Source organism: Schistocerca gregaria, chromosome 3 (genome assembly GCF_023897955.1).
Source record: "Schistocerca gregaria isolate iqSchGreg1 chromosome 3, iqSchGreg1.2, whole genome shotgun sequence".
NCBI lineage: Eukaryota > Metazoa > Arthropoda > Insecta > Orthoptera > Acrididae > Schistocerca > Schistocerca gregaria.
This window is the reverse complement of record NC_064922.1, coordinates 610,613,717-610,639,687: the sequence shown is the minus strand read 5'-3', so window position 1 is coordinate 610,639,687 and position 25,971 is coordinate 610,613,717. Positions and strand designations below refer to the sequence as shown.

Here is a 25,971-nt window from a genome sequence, read left to right as displayed (position 1 = left end):
GATCAAGCATTTTAAGACTGACGTTGAGGGCCGCCCTTTCTATGTTTTAACGGACCACAAACCCCTGGCTGCGACTATCACAAACCCGCCAGCGGACCTGCCTCCTTGGCGCTTCAGATACATGGACTTCATATCTCAGTTTACTACTGATGTCAGACACATAAAGGGTGCTGATAAAATGGTTGCTGATTTCCTTTCACGAGTCGACGCCGTCCATTCGCTGTTAGACCTCTCTGAACTGCCTAACCTCCAACCCGCTGACGAGGACACACAAAACCTGATTTCAGACTCTACCTCCTCACTACACTTCGTCCGCACCACCTTCCCTGGCATTTATGGTGAGATGTGGTGCAATGACAGTACGGGCACGTTACGCTCCCTCATCCCAACCACGCTCCGTCTAGTTGTTTCGATGCATTGCATAATTTAGCCCACCCTGGTGTCCGTGTGTCTGCCCACCTTGTAGCAGAGCGCTTTATGTGGAGAAATGTCAACAAGTATTGCCAGCAGTGGACATGCTCCTGCATCGCATGCCAACGATGCAAAGTAATCAAGCACACTTCACCCCCCCCCCCCCCCCCCCCCCCGGTGCCTTTCCGATCCCTCCTGGGCGTTTCTAGCACATTCATCATTTATATTGACTTTGTCGGCCCTCTATCCCCCTTCTAACAGCTCTTGTTATGTTCTCTCGTCTATTGACCGAACAACTTGCTGGGTCGAGGCTGTCCCCCTCCCCAATATTATGGCAGAAACTGTTGCTGGAGCTTTCGTTGAATCATGGGTATCGCCTTTCGGATGTCCAGCTATCATCACGACTGACCAGAGGAGACAATTTGAGCCGGCCCTGTTCAATGAGATCTGAAACATTTGCGGCATCCAGCACATCCATACCACAGCATATAACCCGCAAAGTAGCGGGCTAGTTGAGTGCTGGCACTACACTTTCAAGGCGGCTCTTCGATGCCATGACTCTCTTTGGACGGGAGCCCTTCCACTTGTGCTACTCGGCATTTGTGCGATCTATAAGGAAGACCTCAAAGGCACAATAGCCGAGTTCGTATATGGCAGAACATTGTTCTCCCTGGCGAACTCGTGAGCCCTTCTGCTACTCCGGTTTCACGCACTCCGTTGAGTGACCCCATGCTCCCCACATCGAGCTTCCCTACTATCACGTCCTTGCCGCCAGGCCCATTGGCGGTCCCTTCGACCTCTCCCCTGTCGCCTGTCTTGCCCTGTCGAGGTTTCTCACTCCCCCCCAATCTTGAACATGCCCTCGCTCGAAGTGTTTGTGCCTGTTCCCCCGGACATTATCCACGACATCTCTATAATACTACGTGATGATACGGTGTTTATCGCGTGTTTCCCTTCATCCAGTGCTCATGACACAACCTCCACCATTCCCTGCCACCTGGGGAAATGTATTCCCCTCTCGACCGATGTCAACCTGGACGTTTCTACGTGTGTTCGCTACGCCCCCTGGAGACATTGTCATCGCCGCTCCGTTCCACATGCAAACCGCCGGCCCACCTGTTGCCGCACAGCCAGCATGCCCAGTACGATGCCTGGCGCGCTTCGTCTTCCAGGTTCGGTGGCCGAACCTTCCTTCACGTCATCTACCCATGCAGCTCCTTGACGACGCTGTCGAGCTGACTGTGGTCCGGCTCCTGCGCCTGCGGACAACCCCTGCCGACATCTTGGTCAACCTCCCTCCCCCCGGCCCCTCCATAGTATATCACTGCGGGGGGGTTGGCTATGTGGCGCCAATGAGGTCAACACCAGCATTGATATACGGTTGTCTCTACACTCCGAGCATCGTCTTTGGATGCTAAGTTAGGATTATATTTGCTCTCTTCCGCCATAGCAGTTCTTTGTAAGCCTTGCTTGTGTAAAGAGGTGAATAAATGAACTACTGTTAATAAAGTGTTGTTTCGTGTAACTGACTCGAACATCCGTATTGTCCAAATCACAGTATGGACTTCTTAAGGGTTCTGATATAGAGAAAGCTATTTACAGTTACAGTGAGAATGTACTTAATTCATTTGATAATAAATTAGAGGCTACTTGCATTTTCTGTGACCTGTCAAAAGCCTTTGACTGTGTAAACCACAGTATCCTCTTAAGTTAGAATATTATGGTGTCACTGGCAATGAGTCTTATGTATCTAACTGGAAAGAAAGGTTGTCATTGTGAAATACCTGTGCAGTAAGCAGTCAGTCTTCATCTGACTGGGAATTAATTACATGTGGTGTTCCTCAGGGTTCCATCTTGGGTCCACTGCTTTTTCTTGTGTACATTAATGACCTCTCAGCTGTTAAATTGCCAGATGCTAAGTTTGTTTTGTTTGCAGGTGGTACAAATGTTGCAATAAGTAGCAGGTCAAGTACAGATTTAGAAATAGCTGCTAATCAAATTTTCACTGACATTAGTAACTGATTTAAAGGTTATTCACTCTCATTAAACTTTGAGAAGACCCACTATATGCAGTTCAGAACCTGCAAGAGATTTCCTTCCAGCACGTGTATAACACATGAAGACATGCAGATCGAAGAGCTTGACAGCGTTAAATTTCTGGGATTACAACTTGATAATAAATTCAGTTGGTAAGGGCATACCACAGAACTGCTTAAGCGCCTAAGTAAGTCTGTATTTGCAGTGATAATGATGTTTTAGGAGATATGAGTATAAAAAAACTTGCATATGTTGCTTACTTTCATTCTATTACGTCATGTAGGATCATATTCTGGGGGAACTCACCAAATTGAGCAAAAGTTTTTAGGGTGCAAAATCATGTGATAAGATTCATTTGTGGTGTAAGTTCAAGAACATCATGTAGAAACCTGTTCAAGGAAATTTTAATTCTAGACACTGCTTCTCAGTATATTTATTCGTTAATGAAATTTGTTGCAAGTAATACATATCTATTTCCATCCACTAGTTCAATACATAGCATCAATACTAGGAATAAAAGCAATCTACTTAAAGACCTAAAATCACTTACCTTGGTCCAAAAAGGGGTCCAATATTCAGGAACACACATTTTCAATAAATTGCCAGCAACCTTCAAAAATGTTGTTTCAGATAAAGCATGGTTTCAACAGAGCTTGAAAGACTTTTTGATAGGCAACTCCTTCTACTCTATAGAGACTGTTAAGCCAGCTTAAGTAAAAATGTCTGTTAGATTCCAGCTTTGACAGCACTTGGTCACAACAGTCAGGTATTTCGTGTATGATAAATTTATTAATAGTGCATAACAATGTTTCATTCTGACAGCGTGTTAATTCTGTAAATATTAGCTGTTCCAGTTTACTGCATTGTATTCACCTATTTTGACAATCTCCTGACAGATGATCAGGGTAGTAAGTATTATATTCAAATGTTTATGTTATAGTTTCTGACATGTTCCACACCCACAAGAATCATCTCATTTCTTGGATGGGCCTATGGAACGAAAACTGAATCTAATATAATCTGTGTTGTAAGTCTCACAAAATGTAATGCCAGAAATAATGGATTTAATAATTTTCCTGTTTTCTTCGAAGGTTTTCTGGGAGTGTGTGTGGATTTGCACATCCACTTGGTTCACTTGCGACAAATGCCCCAGCATGTTCCAAAGTAACTTTTTGGAAGTGAGTTTCTATGGGCTTTTTGCATTGCTCATGTATGTCTTTAAACTTATAGTAAAAGATCCCAATATGCCCCTGACACATTTAGGATTTGGAGGAAACAATGCACAGTATTTGCAGGAGGCTCCTTTTCTGTAACGGGAATGTACAAGCCATGGTGAGTAAGGCTCCAACCAAGAATAACTGAATTTCCATTTTAAATATGTCGTGTCTTTCATAAAGTCATAAGACACTGGAGGAGTCCAACAATTATCAAGAGGTTCTCTCTTCAGTTCGGTCGATATAATTGACGCTTGATTGACATATTGACCAATGTCATTTTGATTGCAGTCATTCATTCCAAAATTGGCATCTGAGCCCATCTCCAGATCTGTAAAAAAATTATTTATAGTAAGGCTCAGAAACCAGAAAAGTCAACAATTTCCAAAGTTTTTCCCCTAGACTCCATGAAAAACATACCTCTGGAAGTGCTGGATTTTGACAAAGCGACACCCACATAATCATTACAAAGTAGAGCATCACTTTCAGGCTATTGAGATAGTTTCCTAGATTGAGAATCTCCAACTGTGAAATCCAGGTCTTTCTCGTTCTCACTCCTTCATCCTGCTAATTGCAATCTTTATCTGGCTTCTCGCTGTCAATGTTTCTGTCTTCTATCCTTTTTCTCTTTAAACTTACTGCAGAATTATAATAGAAACATACTATAGTGTTGACATTTTATTTAACTATTGATAAAATTTGTTAGTTTGCTTACCATAGACGATACATTTTTTTAGTTAGTTGAGGTGTAAAACCATCTCCTTTGCAAGGACGTTTCTTTGAAAGCAATTACACATAACAGTTATGTGTAAAACCCTTTACATGCCAATGTCATATGTACAAGTTTTTTAAATTTTCTGTTAATTAATAAACGGAAAATCTATATATTATAGCCTAGTATTGTTGAGATATTACTAAAAGTAATTTGCATTTGTAAGTTTTCCCAAAGTCACACAAGAATAGAAAAACACTTATTGAGACACTATCTGCTTCAGGGAAGTTGTCATAAATTCGTTTGTTTCTGCCACTACAAATGAACCGTGACAGTCATTTAGTTTGTACTACGTTATAGCAACCAGTATGTTGAGGAAGTTAAATGAAATAAATTCACCAGTTGGAACTCACAGATTGATAACTAAACCAAAGTGAAATTCAGAAAGGAAAAAACAGGAAGAAGCAAGCACCACCATTAAATTTATCATTGTATAGGTCACTAAGAAGTTATTTTTAGATTAGTTGCTGAAAAGCATAATGGCTACAGAATCAGAATCAGTTATTGTTTTTTTTCCCCCAATTTATGAGAATTTTCAGAAGTCACTTTTACTTTATTTTTTAAAATTAATATTTATTTATTTATTTTTTATGTTTATATGAGTGAATGAAGACAGATAGCAACAAAAGGCACCATTGACCCACTTATCAAAGTCCCTAGTTTATCCAAATTGGTGGCCTTCAGAATTGTGTATCCTTAGCTGTTGATCCAAGAGCAACTCCATCGAAGCGAGATAAGCATTTCCTTAACTGACAATTTTCAAACAACTGTTGAAATATGGAATTGTTAGCAATAAATATGCAAATTCTCTTTCACGGTACAGCATCTATAAGTATAACTAAAATGTAATTGGCCGATGTTTATACATAGAAAACTTAAAATGAGCAGTCATTGCAATGGAAATAGACAACAAAACTATTATTTTTAAACTTTTTGTGTGTCTGTTGGTATGTTAGTAGGTGCTTGATGTTCCATCTTGCCACAGCCTAGAAGCTGAGTTATCAGATTTTTGCCATAAAAGCTTGCGTAGTTGTGCACCGCAGGGCATTGTCACCTGATGTGAACAATGAAATGTGCCTACATGGCAAGGCTTTGATGGTTGTAGGTCGCACCAGCTCTTTACTTGCGTGGAAGGTCACAAGAAAAAGCTAGTTAATAATAAGTAGCAAGGTGCTTGAATAAAACCTTCTACCGACAATAATAGTAAAGACTCTATTTATAATGCACTGTTTGATAGGAAAAAGTTTGTATTAGGTACAATAGAACCAATCGCTTAAAAACAATCATGTAGGCCTACTAAGGACTAGTGAGGTGCAACATTGCAGCTCTTTAATTTTACTTTTTTTTTTTTATATTTACAATATACCATGTTGTAACCAAAAATGTAATATCAACAGGCAAACAACTAAAACACATGAAGTAAATCACTAAAAAGCACCTGAAGATGAGCCTCCAGGGCTCGAAATGCATAGTGCAATAAATAAATGCAACTTGTGACTGAAGGCGGTTTGTTCTTTCTTTAATTTTAATTAATGTTGAGAGCAGCTATCATCAGTATGTTTTGCTGCAGGTCTAAGTCAAGTAAAATGTGTTGAGAAATTGGTTCGAATCTCTTAGTAACAGTACTTAATTATTTGAACAAAGAATTAGATTTTATTTATTGTAATTACCACAGAAATTGTGTTGGTTCTGTACCAAAACACATTACTTTCAATTTGGGCTCTATGTATACTACCTTATCAGTGTCCTACTATCCATATCTTCGTCATTGAAGTATTGTACAGTCTCATGTATTCATAGAACTTAGAATTCTAATCCATCAGAAAAATTAAGTCACTGTGTAGATGCACGATGGGCAAGTTCCTTTAAAATCAAGAAGTTCTCTCTGTTTTACCATTATGTGTGCATAGATTCGGGTTATTGGCTTCACCACAATAATAAGAGGTTTACTTCAGACACATCTGACATGTTTGTGAGCTGTGAGATACTCGCACTCCTCACCCATTTGTTCTTTTATTCACTGCTTTTATAGCCGATCTGTAGTTACAGAGTGAAACTGCTAATTCATATGTTAGTATTGTTTAGAGCAAAAAAATGAATGAGATCTATCGTTACATGAAGTCAGCAGGGGTCACACCCATTTTCTGTATTGCTCCTTCCAGGTGGTTTAATGCTGCTTGTGAGCATCTTAAAGGGCTTAACCAAAGCCACAATTTTGAACAGAATCATAAATATGGTGTCAAAATATTAATGACTCTTTTCTCAAATTAACAGTGTGCAAAAACTGACGTTCATATCAACACTAATAAGTAATCATAAATAAATGTATATAAAAACTGAAAGGAATCACTCACCAAAAAAGTTTCTGATACCCATGTTGTGTGGCCGTGCGTCTGTCTGCAGCTCTGTGCTGCTGACAAACTGTTGCTGTCCTAGGTGTGGTCTCATGACCCACTTGCGCTTAGTGCTAGTCTGTTGCCAATGCTTAGTGGCGGGGTAAGGGATTAGAGTGTTTCCTGGTTTTTTCGTCCCAAACAAATGTTCATTCCCTTCGCCAGTAGCCACTTAAAGGGATTTAGAGTACTACCTGCCTCAGACACCAGATCTGGGCCCTGCCTAGTGGTTTCAGTGTCTTGCTGTTTGTCTTACCTGGTACAGACTTGTAGGGTACTATTTTAAAATGGTTTGATAGCAATTCAGAATGCGATGTTGCATCAGGTAGTGGATCAATTTATTGGGTATTTGGTGTAACAGAGCGAAGCCTGTTGGTTGTGACAATGCAAAATCTACTCGAGAGGGATATGCTGTGTGTTGAATGCTGTGCTGCGTGAGTCATGACAACTTTTATTGGACTAAAGAAATTATAGTTTCAGCTCTCTGAGACTGCAGACGTGTGTGCAAGTTGCGCTTGCGTGAGTGTGTGTGCGTGTGCGTGTGTGTATGAGTGTCTACTGCTGACAAAGGCCTTAATGGCCGAAAGCTATGAGCGTGTGAATCTTTTTATTGTGCCTATCACGACTCAGCATCTCAGCTGTTTGGTGAGTAGCAACTTTCCTTCTCTCGAATTGTAACATTCCATCCTAGATTTTCCATTGCTTGATTATTATTGAACTGAAGAATGGTGTTTTTTTTTAGCAGTAGACTGAGAGCTCAATCACTGATAGAGGCTAGAGTGTCTGTGTGTATCATCTGGATGCTGTAATGAGTGTATACACATCATGGCTTTCAATGTCCTGTTGAGTCTCGAATTAAAGACATTTTTAATTTATTATTCTTAAATCTCTTATTGCTTGCTACACACCAAATGTTCATTGTTTACACCGAGCCTCATTCCAATCAATGGTTTGGTTTTTACGTTTTTGAGGTGTTACTATATTGCAAAACATATGCTTAAAAATATGAAACATTACTTGTGTCTGTGCTGGATCTATAGCACCTTGACAAACAACATTCAATAGGCAAAATTAGTGTAAAGCAGAGCTACAAAAATCAAGTAAAAGTGAACAAACCACACTACACAGTCCAACAGTGCACCTTGCCAATAGCGTCCTTTTTCAGATAGAGAATTAATTAATTTTCAGCTGTTCTTCAAATGAAGGCAGTCATGACCAGGAGGTCTGAGTTGTGTCAACAACTGGAGGGGAGGGGGGGGGGGGGGGGAGCCCTTGTCTGTAATCATAAACATAGGTAATGAAAATGGTCTAACACATGAGAACAGACATGTACATATATTATAAAGTCGTCCCCTAATGCCCCACCCAATCTCGACGCCCTCGTTTTTCTGTTTGTATGGAAGGTTAATTTTGGGAACTACTGTAGCGATTTTGACAGAATTCGTGAGGAAGGTTTGTGTATATACTTTATTACTGCTACGCTAGCAAGTCATCCAGCTGTAGATGCTTAGTAGTACTGAGTAAAAGTAAGTACTGAAATGGCTCAGTGTGAAATTCTTGAAAGTGTGGTACTGCTGTCCATTTCAAGAAAATAAAATGCTTTTCCTAGAAACTTCCATCGGTCCTATTCCTGACACCATTTTATTATTTGTTATGTTTTGTGTAGATATTCATTATTATACTGTCATCCTCATTGTCAGTTACTGTAATTGGCATAAATTTCTTCATTTGCCATTCCAAATTAAAGGTTTAATCTCTTTTGTTTCCCTCTTTTTCAGGATGCTGTTGCATTGCTGAAGTTAGGGGAATTTGATATTTCCTGCTATGACACTGACTTACAGGACGATGATGTGTACCACTCTGATGATGAAACTCCAGTGTCCACTGTCACCGAGAATAAGGCATATGATCCACTGACAGAGTAAGCAGAAGTTTTGACCATTTTTGTGTAGCTGTGATTTTTTTGGAAGCACTTGACAGAGTTGTAACAGACACTAAAGAATTTGGTTTATTTTGTTGATGATGTTACTTTCACCAATTTTTCAGTTTGTACCACCTCCATTCACTAATATTTTGTTTCAGATATCCATTTTCTATGTGTTTTCCTTCTTTTAACCTCCGCCCCCCCCTACTCTCTCTCTCTCTCTCTCTCTCTCTCTCTCTCTCTCTCTCTCTCTCTCTCTCTCTCTCTCTCTCTCACTCACTCTCTATGCTCATGGACTGGGTGTTTGTGTTATCTTCATCATTCATCATCATCATTCGTGACAGTGGCTTGATTGGATTGTGTAAAACTTGGAACTTTGTATGGGCGCTGATGACCACACAGTTGAGTGCCCCACGAACAGTGTGTGTGTGGGGGGTGGGGGGTGGGGGGGTGGGGGCATGGGCGTGCGTGCGCGCAACTCACTTTTTTGCATTTCTACACTGGTGTTTTTTTTTAAATTATTCACCAGAGGCAGGTTCTCATGTATTGACAAAGTAGTATAAATGTTCGCCCACAGTAGCTGAGTGGTTAGTGTGACAGAATGTCAATCCTCAGGGCCCGGGTTTGATTCCCAGCTGGGTCGGAGATTTTCTCCGCTCAGGGACTGGGTGTTGTCCTAATCATCATCATTTCATCCCCATCAACACGCAAGTCGTCGAAGTGGTGTCAAATCGAAAGACTTGCACCAGGTGAATGGTCTACCCGACGGGAAGCCCTAGTCACATGACATTTCATTTCAGTAGCATAAATGAATGCTGCTGTTATTGCCACTATTGTCTGATATAATTTGAATCAGTAACTATTAAGTAACAGTGGTGCCTCAGATCTTGTGATACCAGAGTTAGGTACAGCAGCTCTTGCAGCATCTTGCATTGCTCTTGCTTTCATTTTTATGCGAGCACAGCCTAGACTCGAAATTAAATCCTCTGTTTCTTTCTGAATTGTTGAAAGAACTATATTCACATATAGATATGTCTTTGGATAGTGCCCAAAGCAGGATTGTGATGAAGGAGGTGGCTGCCATTCACAAACAGCTGAAGCTGCATTGGTCACTGTCGACTGAGTTCATATGGCCTGTAAGCTCTCACCCCGTAATTTCCAACAGTCTCACTGTGATCCTAATGGTTGGCTCTTGGATTATAGGGAGATAGACTTGTAAAAGATGGGGTGTTGGGAAGGCGGTGGGCGTTATAGAATGAATAGGATAATATTTAGACAAAGGCCAGTTATTGGTGAAAGCACGTTAAAAAGGGGTCACATAGCTAGGCCTAGGGAGGCGAGGTTGAGCCAGAGTGTAGAGTTTGGCGAAACATAGTTCACTGCTACAGAACGCACGTCCAAGAGAGCGAGAAGACAAGAGAGCGGGTCCGGTGACGGGCGGCCAGGCATATTCGATGTACCACGCGGCTTGCTCCACCCTGATTGGTCGGGACCGAGAAACCCGTGGGGACGGCAATGGAACTTTCCAGAGCATTGCCTGCTAAGTGATGCCTGGGGCGGAGTTAACTTCTCAGCATATGAGGGAAGCGCGTGATCAAGGTACCCTTCCTCGGTGCTGACTTCCTGTTGCTAGACCCTGGGCGAAAGAATTTACAGGCAGCCAATGCTGCCGACTGTGGCTTGTCCGTAATGGAAAAATGAAGTTACCTCTGGGGGCTAAAAAATAAATTAAAATTTTCCTACTGACTGTCTCATTCTTTACACTCCTTCCCCTTCTGTGGGAGCAGAGAACGTATGTGAATTTGCTCAATGTAATTATTATTTAATTGTGACATGTTTTAGTTTGTAAAACAAAGTAAATATCACTTCATTAAAATAGCCCTCATGGAAGATGGCATGGGTCTTAACCTATGGGAGGGTGTAGAGACTCTAAAGACCTCGTATTGGTCCAAAAGGGACTTACACACATCAACAGTATTACATGTATACAAGAATCATCATAAAACATCAAAAATCATAAAACATCAAAACAAAATTACATTAATGAAACACATTAGAACAAAACACGATGGCTTGAATGAGGCAAACATGCCAAGTGTTTCTGCTGTTAGGGTGAAGTAAAAGTGTCCTTTTTTTGCTTAAATAAGTTGAAAATGTAAAGATATCACCACTGATGTCACAAGCAAGGAAGAGTGGCGCAAGGTGGCGTGTTGTGTTGTCCTCAGCGGGCAGTGCGTAGGCTGCCAAGCAGGAAGGGGTTGTGGCCGTGGCCAGGTCTGTGCACTGGAATTCAGCGCAGGGGGTATGAGGGAAGATTCACGTGTTTCAAACACATTTACAAAGGGGTTATCACTAAGGGAACACTTCACTACGCTACACTAGTTTTTCCACATGATTTGATATCATTATTGCAGTCTTAAAACTAAGGGAGGGCATGTGCCTGACAGGTTCTTTCTTCTGGTAGCAGTGACTGGGGTTACTGTGGCGCTGGGTTCAATGGTTGTATATAGTTTGGAGGCTGTTTACTATTCCTTTAAGTGTGCTAACAGGCGATCATAAGAAATTTGTCCTTTTTCATGTTTTAAGAGGTCATTGATTGATGCTAAGAGGTGATCATTTGATACATTATATAAAACCGGCAAGTTAGCTGACAACAGAATCACGAATGAGTTTTCAGGTATAAAAACATAAGTGAAGGGGTGCTAATACTAAGGGAGTAAGCCATAGTGGCATGAAAAGTTGTTAGCAGCAGGATAATATCACAATAAGAATGGTTATAACAAGGTAAGTTTAGTGTGTAACGTCGTGGTAGTATTAATAAGGTGGGTGGGAGTGTGGCAGCTACAACAGAGCAGCACGCTACAGATGACTTCGAGGCTAGACTAAGTGAGGGCGGCGCGTGAGAGCTACTCCAGAGCGGCAGCTGGCTGCAAGGCCGAATCTATCGTTACATCAGAAAGGTGTGCAGCAGACAATTTCCAAGACCAATGCGGCATCAGAGGTGCACGTGTCAGCTGAGGGGTCTGCGACTGTCAAATGCCGCACACAGTGTGCACATGCATGGCGCAGGAGGCAAGCATCAGGTTTGCGAGAGAGAGAGAGAGAGAGAGAGAGAGAGAGAGAGAGAGAGAGAGATGAAGCAAACTGACAGTGTTCACTACGCTGTCTGTACTTTACAGTCTCTTCACATGTTCTTGGGCTCCTGCGCCCGATGAGCGTATTTATGTGCTTCAGAGTGAGAAGTGACGAATATTAATGTCACAGAAGGGGTATACTGTTACTGAATAAAGGGGAATAGATTTGCTTGCTCGATATGGTTTATTCAACTATGACCAACAAAACAGAAGTGGGATTACACATGACATCACGCTAGATGTGTTGTTACAGTGAGTTCTGTTTAAAATTACATTATGCAATAGTAAATTGGTTCATAACAAAGTTCCTATGAAATCCATTTGAGCCCAAAAAAATTGTTACATTGACATGAAAATATAAAAATGAGGTACAAAACTATCCTGTTACATTGCTACATATGCTGTATCAATAAGTAAACAAAGTTAAATGCCTCTGTGAGCTGACCATCTAAGTGCAATAACGTTCACGTTGTGAGAGGAAGTTTCTTATGCATCAGTATATTTGCTTAACACCATAAAGTGAGAATGACAAAGATAAATGACACCAGTTTTGTGCAGGTGGGGCGTACATTGTGTCGTTGGATGTAAGTGCTGTTGCTAAAGAGAGGAGAACAACAAAACTTGAGAAGAATCTAGAGATTTCCACAGTGGAAACAGAAAGTGCAAGGATTTTTTTTCTTTTGTGTGTGTGTGTGTGTGTGTGTGTGTGTGTGTGTGTGTGTGTGTGTGTGTGTGTGTGTGTGTCAAAGCCTTTATGATGTAACCAAATTCAACGTCTTTATCCTCTCAACATTTTGTGACTAAACTCGCTGTCTCTATAACTCCATGGTGCTGGCCTCATTGGGCACAGCTAGTTGCTTAAAACTCTGTCTATCCTTGGGTATATCCCAGGGTCCTGAGACACATCATACAATTAAATGCTACTACTTCAATAGTTGGTATTCCTTCGGAAAATACAATGGAAAAACAGTGTCATAGAAGGCTCAAGTTTTGAACAGAGATTTATGCTTACTGGCAGTTTAGCTGCGAGCTAGATGCGGTTCATGTCTGATGGTGTCTAATCAGATGTCGTCAGAGAGCATGGAACACTGTTCTCCTGAACTCTTCTTCGGCATCAAAGATTAAGGTCCAACTGTGTTGGTTCACCTGAACTGAATAGTTCTGTCGATAATTGAAAGATGAAAGTGGTTAGGGTGGACTATGCTGCGAAATTGAAAAGTTAAGAAACGGCACAGACGGCTAGGGTTTCCACACAATTGCCAGTCGCGCCACATAAGATACGTGCCACTGCGGGTGGTGCATGACTCTTCATGTGTTGTTCTGTTGAGAGAGGAAAGATGAAAGTGGGTAGGATGGACTATGCTGTGAAATTGAAAAGTGAAGAAACGCCACAGACGGCTAGGTTTTCCGCACAATTGCCAGTCGTGTCACGTAAGGTACGTGCCCCTGTAGGTGTGGTTCTCCTGTTCATCCAACAGACTTGGTATATGGCCAAAGCTTGCTCGTTCTGTGGGCATGATTCATTCTGTTTATGTTACCTATCACGGGGGTATGGATGTAGTATGTCCCTCCAGATAAACATTCAAATACAAATGAAATAAAACATGGTTAAATCTTAAATTACCCTTCCAAAATAATTTCTTACCTAAGACATCATTATTACTAAACACTTAAATAATTGGCAGTACTCGGGAACTTATCCTAGCATACTTGAAATCCCACAAAAATTACTATCCTCATCATTCGAGTAACACAGTGACACAGGGAAACACTAGGTTGATACAAGTTCTAAATTACTGCTGCTGGCAGACTCCAACTAAAACTCTCTAAACATTTGATAATAGCATAAATAAGACATGGACAAAATGAACAATAGTAAAAATAAAACATCAACACAAGTGACGGGACACAAGTAATTAGATATGAGTAATTGGCAACCCATCATAATGATGCAAGTAGTGGCAAAACTGCGACAGAAACAAAAGTACAAAATATCATTTCCTTTACACAAAATTCCCTTATTCTCCAGTTACATTTCGTAGCAAAATAAGTGTAAGTATCGCCTGGTATTCCTTTATGCTCTCGTTTATATTTTCATACCAACTGACAGTCTTTGGCACTTCTACCTACAAGAAAACTGTCGTTAAGTCATGGAAATGTTATTTGTAATGCTGTGGAATAGTGTAGTGTCATGTTAATACTTCCTTTAACAAGATTCTGAGGAAAAGTGGTTTTATGTCTCCTTCAATGAACAGACCAATAATTATTAAACATGTGATATGCTGTTTTCTGGGTTGATTTGTATTTGCAAATATTGGTGATTATCAGTTTCCCAATCAATCATTCAGGGGTATGATTGTTGTTCCTGTTGTTAATTCTCTCACCTACCTGCTTCCATATAATCATTATTGGCGGTGCGACGAAGCTAGTTGCATCTCGAAGACGTCGATATGACTTACCTGTCAGCACTTACGTTTTTAATAAAATTAGAGTTCATTTGCCATATATAAAGTGTGTAGGGAGGAATGTAAGTTCCTTAGTATTGAAAATGTGTGTAAAGTTATTCAAAGGGTTCGATAAATAATGTTTAAGAATTTCTATATTGAGATTCAGTACAGCTTGAGGTGCTAAGGTGCGACACATGTTGCGCTCGTGACATGTAAGTTGCTGACAGCACAGCTGACAGTACGGCTGCGTCCGGTTTTAACTAGCTTGGCGGTAGTACGGGCATCAATGCTGGGTCTGTCCTCTTGCTACGCATGGAGTTCAGTTCCTCGGTATGGTCACAAAATTTCCTTCAAGAGTTAGCTTATGTTGTTCACGGCAGTTATGCATGGCGGATGTTTTCAAGGAACTCAGATAACTCAAGTGTTAAAATTCACAAAATGATCGTGACTCATTTTTTTGTTTAGGTGCTCTGTCCTTCTAAGATTTAGGTAACTGGTAGATTTTATGCTTCTAAATAAATTGTATTTTGCAATGGCATTCCAAACTCAACTCCTTGGCTAATGCGTTTCCCACTCAGCCGTTGTTTACAGGACAAATATCACAGCAAGGTCCAGCTTCCTTGACGCCATATAGATCCATTTATTATCTGCGATGGTTATACAACATAGCTGGAGATGGATCTGAAACTCCAACGTTTACTAATCCTGATGGTTTAGACAATGCGTACAAGGAAAAAGTTCTCTCTCACGATTTTGTTCCTCAATGAAAACTCAAATAGACAACACAAATAGATTAACATCCTTAAATAAAACTAATCAAATCTGTAGGGCAATATTAAGCTGGTGAATTTATTTTCATAACTATCTTCTTGGATTTACTGGTTATGCTGCAACGTATGAATGTACGAAGGGATGGCGGTGAGGAGGGGCGAGGGGAAATGTGCAAATGCTGCCCGCGCCAATGGCTGAGGTGGGGGCCGGGGGAAAGAGAACTGGAATGGCTGCTCACTCGACGGGCGGGAGGTAGGGATGGAGGGAGAAGGTCGTGTCGCCAGCTGATAGGGAGGGGCAGGACCTCGCCGCATGTGAACAGCTGTAGACACCAACAGCGGTATTTACGCGACTCCTTGCGTGGCATTTAATATACAGAAATACTTGGTATCAAAAAAACGTACCTTGTTGTCTGGTCGACATCACATTATGAAAACAGTAAAACAGCACTTGAGGAAGACTCCTTTTACTTTAGAGTAACATATTTGTTGTTTAACTTGGATGTACTTATTCTTGTTATTATCGTTATGTGATCATTTAGCAAAACATACATGTAATAGGGCATATTTCAAATGACAGGTAGATGGCGGCATGTAGTCTGATCTACTGGTAGTTACGAAGGCATATTCCTGTCGTGTTTTTATGGTAAAGCTTTAACAGCTTCTGCAGAAGAGCTTTTGTAAAGTTTGGAAGGTAGGAGACGAGGTACTGGCAGAAGTAAAGCTGTGAGGACGGGGCGTGAGTCGTGCTTGGGTAGCTCAGTTGCCCGCAAAAGGCAAAGGTCCCGAGTTTGAGTCCTGGTCTGGCACACAGTTTTAATCTGCCAGGAAGTTTAAAAGGCATTTTTCAATGTGGCAGGAATTTCAATCATCAAATTTCTCTTCCGATTGCAAAAACATTCATTTGGTACCCACTGCATAAGGAGAAATGATGATCATGACAAAATAAGAGAAATCAGAGCTCACACAGGAAGATTTAAGTGCTCTTTTTTCCCATGCCACGTTCAAGAGTAGAATGATAGAAAGGTGGTTGGAAGAACCCTCTGGTAGGCAATTAATTGTGAAATGCAGAGTAGTCACGTAGGTGTAGACGTATACCAAGAAGTGATATTAAATGAGGCAATCATGTAAAATCCGCGTCTATAACGCAATTCACGAACAAGACACTAGTTTGGCCAATTCATGAGTATTGTACCAGTGTTTGCTATCATGGCTCTGGTGATATGGACTCCAGACAGAGAATAAATTGAGACACAAGCTGCTTGGATCCTAACGGGGTATTATAGCCCATGCAAAAATGTAATAGAAATGCTTGGGGAACTTATATTTGAATACTCAGCAAAATAAATAAATAAATATGCAGCTCTCAAGATGTGCTGTTGACTAAATTTAGAGAAGCTGTACTCGAAGTCTAGGTGACAGTTATGCTGTCACCATTGTATGTCTGGTGTGGGTATAGTGAGACTAAGATAAGGAGACTGATCATGTACAGAGGAATATGAACAATCGATTTCCCCTCACTTAAGAAGTAAATGGCATAGGACATGAAACTGATAATGTAGGTATGAATTACCCTCCTCACACAGCGTACAGTAAATTGCAGACTTTATAGTAGATGTAACAAGGTAAGTGTGCAGCAGACTTTGACTTTTACAGGTATTTACACATCTTACTGTGTTGCAAATGAAATATGATCATTCTTACTTACTCTTGGTAATTTGTAGTAAAATAACTTGCTACTTAGCCTGGCGTGATCATAAATGATTCAACCATATACTTACTTACTGACAAATGCTGACACTGAATGCTTTCTTAAGAAAGCCCTTGACAGAAAATATGTAATGGAACTAATTTTTGTTGGCTAGGGAAAAACAATGCACCCTGAAAGTTATTCAACAGGCTGTGTTCATTATACAAACATAATATTTTCTTTTTTAGCCCTTCTAATCCATTCGGAAGCTGTACAATATGGATTGGTAATATAACTGCAGCAGTAACTGAAAAGATGCTAAAGGAATTATTTTCTAAGTAAGTATCACTTCAGTATGCTATTTTTTCGAAGCACAATGTAACAGACAGATACTTACATGTAAACATAATTGTGTGTGAGGAAATAGGAGTTGCCAGATTGGAAGAGGTCACCACCCTGAACGTGAGACCTGGAGGATGGAAAGGAGAGATCTCTTATCAAAGTTGGAACAGGTTCATATCCAGGAAGCTGTAATCAAATGTCAGATTTGGTTTAAGCTGTTCTCTGCCATATACTCCCTCTGTGAAGTTTATAAGAATAGGAGTATTGTGAAAATAAGCTTTAAGTATCTATAATGATAATTGTATCAAAATTATGAATAAGATATAATTTAAATGGGCAATGAATGACTGTGCAGTTGAATGGATAAAAGCAATCATGAATGTTGACATTTATCTTTCAGTAAGTACACTTCTGAAGTCTGTTATTGCCATGACTGTGTAATTGCAGTGTACAGATTTTAATGTCACAACCCATTAATTGGGATTTAATTATTTTATTTGCAATTAATATGGAAGGCAATTTCAGGTTGTGAACTATTTTTATATTAAAATAGAAAGCAATGGTGGCAATGTTAAATGAAACTGGGGCCTCTTTCATTAAATGACTGACTTAATTCTGAACTTTTACAAACGTTTGTGCAGCTTCTTCTGAAAGTAGCAACAGCTCACAGTTTTGGCTTGGAGAGCAAATCTTTCAATAAAATTTGTTGCTGATTATGAATTTAAATCTGTTTCCTTGTGGCAATTAGTATTAAATTGATTATCGAACTTTGTAATATTAAACTGATTGCATGTTCTGTGGTATTTCACAAACAAAAGACTATAGTGCATGAAATGGTGCATGCAAACTACACTCCTGGAAATTGAAATAAGAACACCGTGAATTCATTGTCCCAGGAAGGGGAAACTTTATTGACACATTCCTGGGGTCAGATACATCACATGATCACACTGACAGAACCACAGGCACATAGACACAGGCAACAGAGCATGCACAATGTCGGCACTAGTACAGTGTATATCCACCTTTCGCAGCAATGCAGGCTGCTATTCTCCCATGGAGACCATCGTAGAGAGGCTGGATGTAGTCCTGTGGAACGGCTTGCCATGCCATTTCCACCTGGCGCCTCAGTTGGACCAGCTGGACGTGCAGACCGCGTGAGACGACGCTTCATCCAGTCCCAAACATGCTCAATGGGGGACAGATCCGGAGATCTTGCTAGCCAGGGTAGTTGACTTACACCTTCTAGAGCACGTTGGGTGGCACGGAATACATGCGGACGTGCATTGTCCTGTTGGAACAGCAAGTTCCCTTGCCGGTCTAGGAATGGTAGAACAATGGGTTTGATGACGGTTTGGATGTACCGTGCACTATTCAGTGTCCCCTCGACGATCACCAGAAGTGTACAGCCAGTGTAGGAGATCGCTCCCCACACCATGATGCCGGGTGTTGGCCCTGTGTGCCTCGGTCGTATGCAGTCCTGATTGTGGCGCTCACCTGCACGGCGCCAAACACGCATACGACCATCATTGGCACCAAGACAGAAGCGACTTTCATCGCTGAAGACGACACGTCTCCATTCGTCCCTCCATTCACGCCTGTCACGGCACCACTGGAAGCGGGCTGCACGATGTTGGGGCGTGAGCGGAAGACGGCCTAACGGTGTGCGGGACCGTAGCCCAGCTTCATGGAGACGGTTGCGAATGGTCCTCGCCGATACCCCAGGACCAACAGTGTCCCTAATTTGCTGGGAAGTGGCGGTGTGGTCCCCTACGGCACTGCGTAGGATCCTACGGTCTTGGCGTGCATCCGTGCGTCGCTGCGGTCCGGTCCCAGGTCAACGGGCACGTGCACCTTCCGCCGACCACTGGCGACAACATCGATGTACTGTGGAGACCTCACGCCCCACGTGTTGAGCAATTCGGCAGTACGTCCACCCGGTCTCCCGCATGCCCACTATACGCCCTCGCTCAAAGTCCGTCAACTGCACATACAGTTCACGTCCACACTGTCGCGGCATGCTACCAGTGTTAAAGACTGCGATGGAGCTCCGTATGCCACTGCAAACTGGCTGACACTGACGGCGGTGGTGCACAAATGCTGCGCAGCTAGCGCCATTCGACGGCCAACACCGCAGTTCCTGGTGTGTCCGCTGTGCCGTGCGTGTGATCATTGCTTGTACAGCCCTCTTGCAGTGTCCGGAGCAAGTATGGTGGGTTTGACACACCGGTGTCAATGTGTTCTTTTTTCCATTTCCAGGAGTGTATAATAACCAAAAGAAATGCTTCCGTATTTAAGGCTTCTGTATTTAAGAAAACACACAAACTTATGAATCTGTAAAGGAAAGATAGCTTTGTAAATGAAATATGGTTAAACTTTAACCATATTATTTTAAAGAAATAAAAGTCTACTTACAGTATTTCACACATTTGATGCCAAACATTTAAAACAACAGATCCTCTACATGGAACATGCGACATTCAAATGCATGCTCTTGATATTCTGATTTATAATAATAGATCCAGTTGCAAATAATTAAGTAACAGTCCAAAAATGTTCTCTTATCGCCAGTTCATTAAATCTGTAGAATTAATTGTGTAACATAAATCAAGCTATCCAAAAGAGACAACCACAAAGGCAAAAGAGTAAAGAGCAAAAATAAAAGAGCAACAGAACAGAGCAAAAGGGAGTGGTGCCCTTGTTTCACTGCTATTTATACTAATTACACATTATGATCTTCGTATGATTATCGATATATTATCCACAGGTGTCTGACATAGATACATTACTTTGTGTAGACATAGATACATTACTTTGTGTAAACTTCTAAAAGTTGGGCCCATTATAAAATATATATCCACATATGATATGCTTCTAATAAAGCAGATAACCGATATATATATATTTTAAAATTTCTTTTTCAGGTATGGAACTATACTCAGTGTCTATGTGTACCCAGAAAGAACGTGTGCATTCATTAACTACAAAGACAGCAGCTCTCCTGGGAAAGCTATGAAGGCTATGCAGGGGCGTACAATTGCTGGAAAGGAAATACTTATAAGATTTCCAGACAGGGTAGCCAATAATGCAACAGAAGCAGCCACTCACAAGAAGAAACGTTAATTAAGTTCTCCAAGTTCTGTAAATAGAATTATTGTAAGACAATGTTGTGAACTGTACTGTAGGAAGATTGAAACTTCCTGGATGTGTCAACATATCCTATTTTGGAGAAGTAACATAATTGAGTGTTAATCTCCTTATTTGAGGACAGTAATGGAGATAACAGTGAAGTGGGTAACATACTTGAAATGGGACCAAGAAAAGTCAGATTTGAGGGTTGAAGTGTCAGTGTCCCATGTTGCAGGAGATTGTAATATATATGGACTGTTGAATTTTTTTTTTCATGGAGTAAGTATATTACAAAGCTGTAAAAATCAATCCGAGGACACCAGTCACCACTTATGAAGGCTGGGGAAGGAAGTATCATTCTGATGGATACTGGACTGCATGAGAATACATGGAAATGAATTACCAGATACAGCTGTGAAGAAGGCATGTAGCGATAATCAGGTTGTTCATTGTGCCATTTGTTTAAATGCTATCACATCACTCTCGAGGTACAAATGCAAGTGTAGATGGAAAGAAGAAGAGCTGGAAGTGACAAACAGTAAATTATGACCAGTAAAGTCAATAAAAGTGGCTATGGCATACCTCTTTCCAGCCACAAAGAGATGAGACTCTTCTCACTCATCTACACATTTCATAGAAACATTATTCAGACCTAAATTATCAACTACCGACAAAAGTCTGACTGTCTTTGATTAGTTCATTAAAGAAATATCCTTATTAATTTTTCCTGCCTAAATTTTTTACCATGCTCTGAAAAGTTTTTGTTGCTGCATGAGCTTTGTTTTCCTTGAAAATAGATATATTTTGATTCTCAGATGACTTTTCTCAGAATTTTACAGTGCATTTTGTAATGTAATTTAAGACCCCTCCCCCGTAGTTTTGCATGATATTTGGATTTTATTTATAACCCTCTATTTGCACATCTTAGGACATCTTAGGACAACAGCTTTCAAAGTATAAGATTATTTTATATTTTTCCATTAATACTGAAGATATTGTGTTCTTTTTTAATTACAAGCTCTGTTCCAGACCTGAGGACCATGCAATGGCATACAGCCATTGTGTCATCCTTTGCTATTGGTCTCATTTGGAAGCAATACGGGCTCCAGCCCACTGCTCCCCCAACTGTTGTCATTTTTTTTCCAAACCTTGGAGGTGCTACTTCTCTTTAAAGTTGGCACCACATGGATGAATTCACCCCATCCCATTCCTCTCACCAAGAAAAAATTTCTGGCATGTCCTCTGCATGTCAGTAAGTCATTCTGGCCACTCAGCTACAACAGATGCAGATATTTTTTATTTGTTACTCTTGTAGTTTTTTTAATTTGTTACTCTTGTAGTTTTTTTTATTTGTTACTCTTGTAGTTTTCCAGTTCTTTTTATTTACGTCACATACCAACATATAAAATGTTAGATTATACGAAATAGCAAGGGACTGAAATACAGATGTAGAATAAGTATGTTCAAAAAATTAAAATTAAAATCTTCAGTTATTTTGCCTTATAATGATTAGAAATTTAAAAATGCATTCAAAGTTGTTTCATAAATAACTCAAAATTGCCAGATAGATCCCTGTCTATTGACTGTTACTATCAGTTATCCCTGAATTTCTTCTTCCTCTTCACAAGCTGCAGAATGCTGATAAGTGCAAAATCTCAGTGAATTGCATTTGGTGACAATAAAATAAGTGGACAGCTTAAGAGACCTAAATATTCAGTTATAAAATTTTCAAGTCCTTATTTCTTATATTATGTTTGTTTTTATACTATGTAATTTATATGTATGTGTAACCATTTACAGTATATAAGAGTGTAAAAGGATTATGCAAACCACAAAAAAATAATAATAGTGCAAAATCTAAGTGTGTCATCTCTATTATATTTGTATCCTTTTGCGTACATATAAGTGGCAAGTGCTCCTTTCTCCATACCTAACCTGCAGTTAGCTGGGTGCTAAGTTATATTCAGCATTCCTTTTCAGTGGTCAACTGATGTTCATAAACAACCTTTTCTGAATTGCGCAGATGGGAACTTAACCTACAAGACATCCTATGTTCCTGTAACCCTCCTGGCCTCAACCTTCATTAGTCACTGTCCTCACCCATCCAGCCCCCTCCCTGTTCTCCCACTCCAGCACTACACAGCCGTCATTTCACTGCCACACCCAGTCTTTTAATTTCCTTTTATTTTTATTTCTCTCCTTTCTGCTACTTAGCCCCCCCCCCCCCCCCCAACCTCTGCACATTCTCTCCTACCCTCCATTTAAACTGCAACACTTCACTGTCCGCCACTCCCACCATACTATTCCTCCCCCTTCCCGCCCCAGCCTCCTCCTTGCCCCCACCCAGTCACCTCTCCCATCATGCACTGGTGCTGCTGCTCGCAGTGTAGTTTCAGCTCTCGGAGACTGCGGACATGTGTGCAAATTGCGCTTGCGTGAGTGTGTGCGTGCGTGTGTGTCTACTGCTGACAAAGGCCTTAATGGCCGAAAGCTATGATTGTATTGTGCCTACCGTGACTCAGCATCTCCACTGTATGGTGAGTAGCAACTTTCCTTCTCTCGTCTTGTTACATTCCATCCTGGATTTTCCAATGTTTCTTTATTTATTTATTAACACACTATCATCTTGATGCAAAAAGTTTATCTTAACCATCCTTTTTCACTACATTTTGGATTCGAAACATTCAGGTACATGTACTTCTCTTGACATCAACAACATGGAACCTGAGTTTACACTAAAAGTTTTCTGCCCTTACACCAGTTACTTTATGATACTTCCGCGAATGGCAGTCTCTTCCCCCTCCCCCAAGGTTTCTGTTATCAACCCAGCCAGCCAATTTTTCTTTCCTATTGAAATGTAGGCCATGAGTTCTTAAACCCCAACACTGAGCCTGTAAAATAATTGCAATTTGCACAAAAATGTTGTGAGATGAAGTGGCCATTGGGATGCACTTTAAAACTTTTGGATGTCTTGACCACATTTTTGACTATTTCTCAAATTGCCCGACATTGTGAATTTCAAAGGCTATACAATTCAACACAAAACTGGTACCAAAAGGTATAAAAACATGTTACATTTCACCATTGATTAGAGACATATTTAAATGAGAACATCTATGTCTAACTCACCATTGTTATGTCAGTCATATAAAATTGTTCAATAAACACATTATATGTCATCAATATTCTTAATCATGAGACAAATGCAAACTGCTTTCAAGGAACAAATTGAAAACCAAGTGGATTAGATTGCTAGATGGTGCTGGATACATGGTACATCCTGAATTTGTTTGTTCACAACTACATTTTCATCATGACATTCTATAAAACAATTACATCACTAAAATAATCAAGTAATTGTGAATAGCAACATGTTAGTATTTAATTGAAGCAGGTAAAATATGGAAAAGTGCATAATTCTTCTCACGTCACTGTACCTATTTTAGTGCCTAATTTTATACATGAGAAGCATTCATAAATCATCATCATGATTTTGTACTTCATGTTTTATAAGACTTGATGTTGTTCTATACCAGTTAAAATGGGAGTGTTTAGGGAAAATTGTAGATGTGGTTTCATTGGGCATGCAGTGAGGAAGATACTGAGGCACTCAACAAGGTTTTTCCTTGGAATTGTAGAGTATGCCAGAAAGCTCAGAAAATCATAGAGTAAGAGGTAGATGTCACTCAGCTGGTCTGTATTTCTTTTGAAATTTTTATTAAATAGATTACTAGAAATGTTCAATTACAGTTCAGTGTAGTCTGCATACAAAGTAAGATCATCACTTTGACAGAGATAATTTTTCTCTTGAAACATGAACCGCTGACAATCTTCCCTGTATGCGCTTGGTGTGTGCAGCCAATAGAGATTGTGGGAGAGGAGATACGTGTTTGTCTGGCACCAAATACTTGGACTCTAAGCACACTCTCTCTCTGGTACCAACTTCCAACTGGCTAGGGCATGTTACCTTCCTAACTCTTTTTACGGACTTTAGTTCAAAAATGCCCAACTTATGTTTCGAACACATCACCTCTCGGCCTGCCATAATTGGCAGGTGCCTTGCGAACCAATCTGTCTTGCTTAAAAGGAATAAACTTCGATTTTGTTCATAAAAATGTAAATCTTATAGTTTAACATCCCCTAAAGATTTCCACACATTGACTATGTTGGCGAGGCTTACTCTGCTTTTTAACCACCATGCGGGCAGAATTACAACATGTGAAATGTGGATATGGTAGTCAAAGGAGTAAAAGAGAAGTGGTGCTGAAATTTGGTGGCAAGCAAAGGGAAGACAAGCAATAACTTTAGTGGCGAATTCAAAATTAAGTTAACCAATAGTATTTGCTGATTACCAAGCAAATTCATGAGATGCAAGAGCCATATGCATATGTAGATTAATATATTGTGACACAAACAAACACAAACATACACACAAAATTCTAGCTTTCGCAACCAACGGTTGCTTCTTCAGGAAAGAGGGGAGGAGAGGGAAAGACAAAAGGATGTGGGTTTTAAGGGAGAGGGTAAGGAGTCATTCCAATCCCGGGAGCGGAAAGACTTACTTTAGGGGGAAAAAGGACAGGTGTACACTCGTGCACACACACACACATATCCATCTGCACATATACAAACACAAGCAGACATTTGTAAAGGCAAAGAGTTCGGGCAGAGAAGTCAGTTGAAGCGGGAGTACAGAGGCAAAGAAGTTGTTGAAAGACAGGTGAGGTATGAGCGGCGGCAACTTGAAATTAGCGGAAGTTGAGGCCTGGCGGATATCGAAAAGAGAGGATATACTGAAGGGCAAGTTCCCATCTCCAGAGTTCTGATAGGTTGGTGTTAGTGGGAAGTATCCAGATAACTCGGACGGTGTAACACTGTGCCAAGATGTGCTGGCCGTGCACCAAGGCATGTTTAGTCACAGGGTGATCCTCATCACCAACAAACACTGTCTGCCTGTGTCCATTCATGCGAATGGACAGTTTGTTGCTCGTCATTCCCACATAGAAAGCTTCACAGTGTAGGCAGGTCAGTTGATAAATCACGTGGGTGCTTTCACACGTGGCTCTGCCTTTGATCGTGTACACCTCCGGGTTACAGGACTGGAGTAGGTGGTGGTGGGAGGGTGCATGGGACAGGTTTTACACTGGGGGCGGTCACAAGGGTAGGAGCCAGAGGGTAGGGAAGATGGTTTGGGGATTTCATAGGGATGAAATAAGAGGTTATGAAGGTTAGGTGGACAGCGGAAAGACACTCTTGGTGGAGTGGGGAGGATTTCATGAAGGATGGATCTCATTTCAGGGCAGGATTTTAGGAAGTCGTATCCCTGCTGGAGAGCCACATTCAGAGTCTGATCCAGTCCCGGAAAGTATCCTGTGGGGCACTTTTGTGGTTCTTCTGTGGGAGGTTCTGGGTTTGAGGGGATTAGGAAGAGGCTCTGGTTATTTGCTTCTGTACCAGGTCGGGAGGGTAGTTGCGGGATGCGAAAGCTGTTTTCAGGTTGTTGGTGTAATGGTTCAAGGATTCCGGACTGGAGCAGACAGCTGCCACCCATTCCACATCAAACGGTCCCTTCCCTACAGCCTAGGTCTTCGTGGCAAATGAGTGTAGACCACCAGCCATGAGGAAACATTAGGTTCAGGATACCAGATCACAAGTTTTGTAAAACCAAGTGCTAGTCTTAGCCAGGTAAAAGAAAACATGAAATAAAT

At 40.8% G+C, this 25,971-nt stretch overlaps 1 protein-coding gene across 15 annotated transcripts in view; it reads left to right on the top strand.

Moving 5' to 3' along the window:
- Nucleotides 1-20,536, top strand: part of LOC126356181 (uncharacterized) — a 70,449-nt gene extending 49,913 nt beyond the window's left edge. For all 15 annotated transcript variants that reach the window (XM_050006953.1, XM_050006961.1, XM_050006956.1 and 12 more), the window contains 3 exons: nt 8,606-8,748; nt 17,041-17,130; nt 20,059-20,536. In XM_050006953.1, coding sequence (XP_049862910.1) covers nt 8,606-8,748; nt 17,041-17,130; nt 20,059-20,257 — 432 coding nt within the window. In that variant the 3' untranslated portion in view covers nt 20,258-20,536. The remainder of the gene's footprint in view (nt 1-8,605; nt 8,749-17,040; nt 17,131-20,058) is intronic.
- Nucleotides 20,537-25,971: the final 5,435 nt, after the last annotated feature.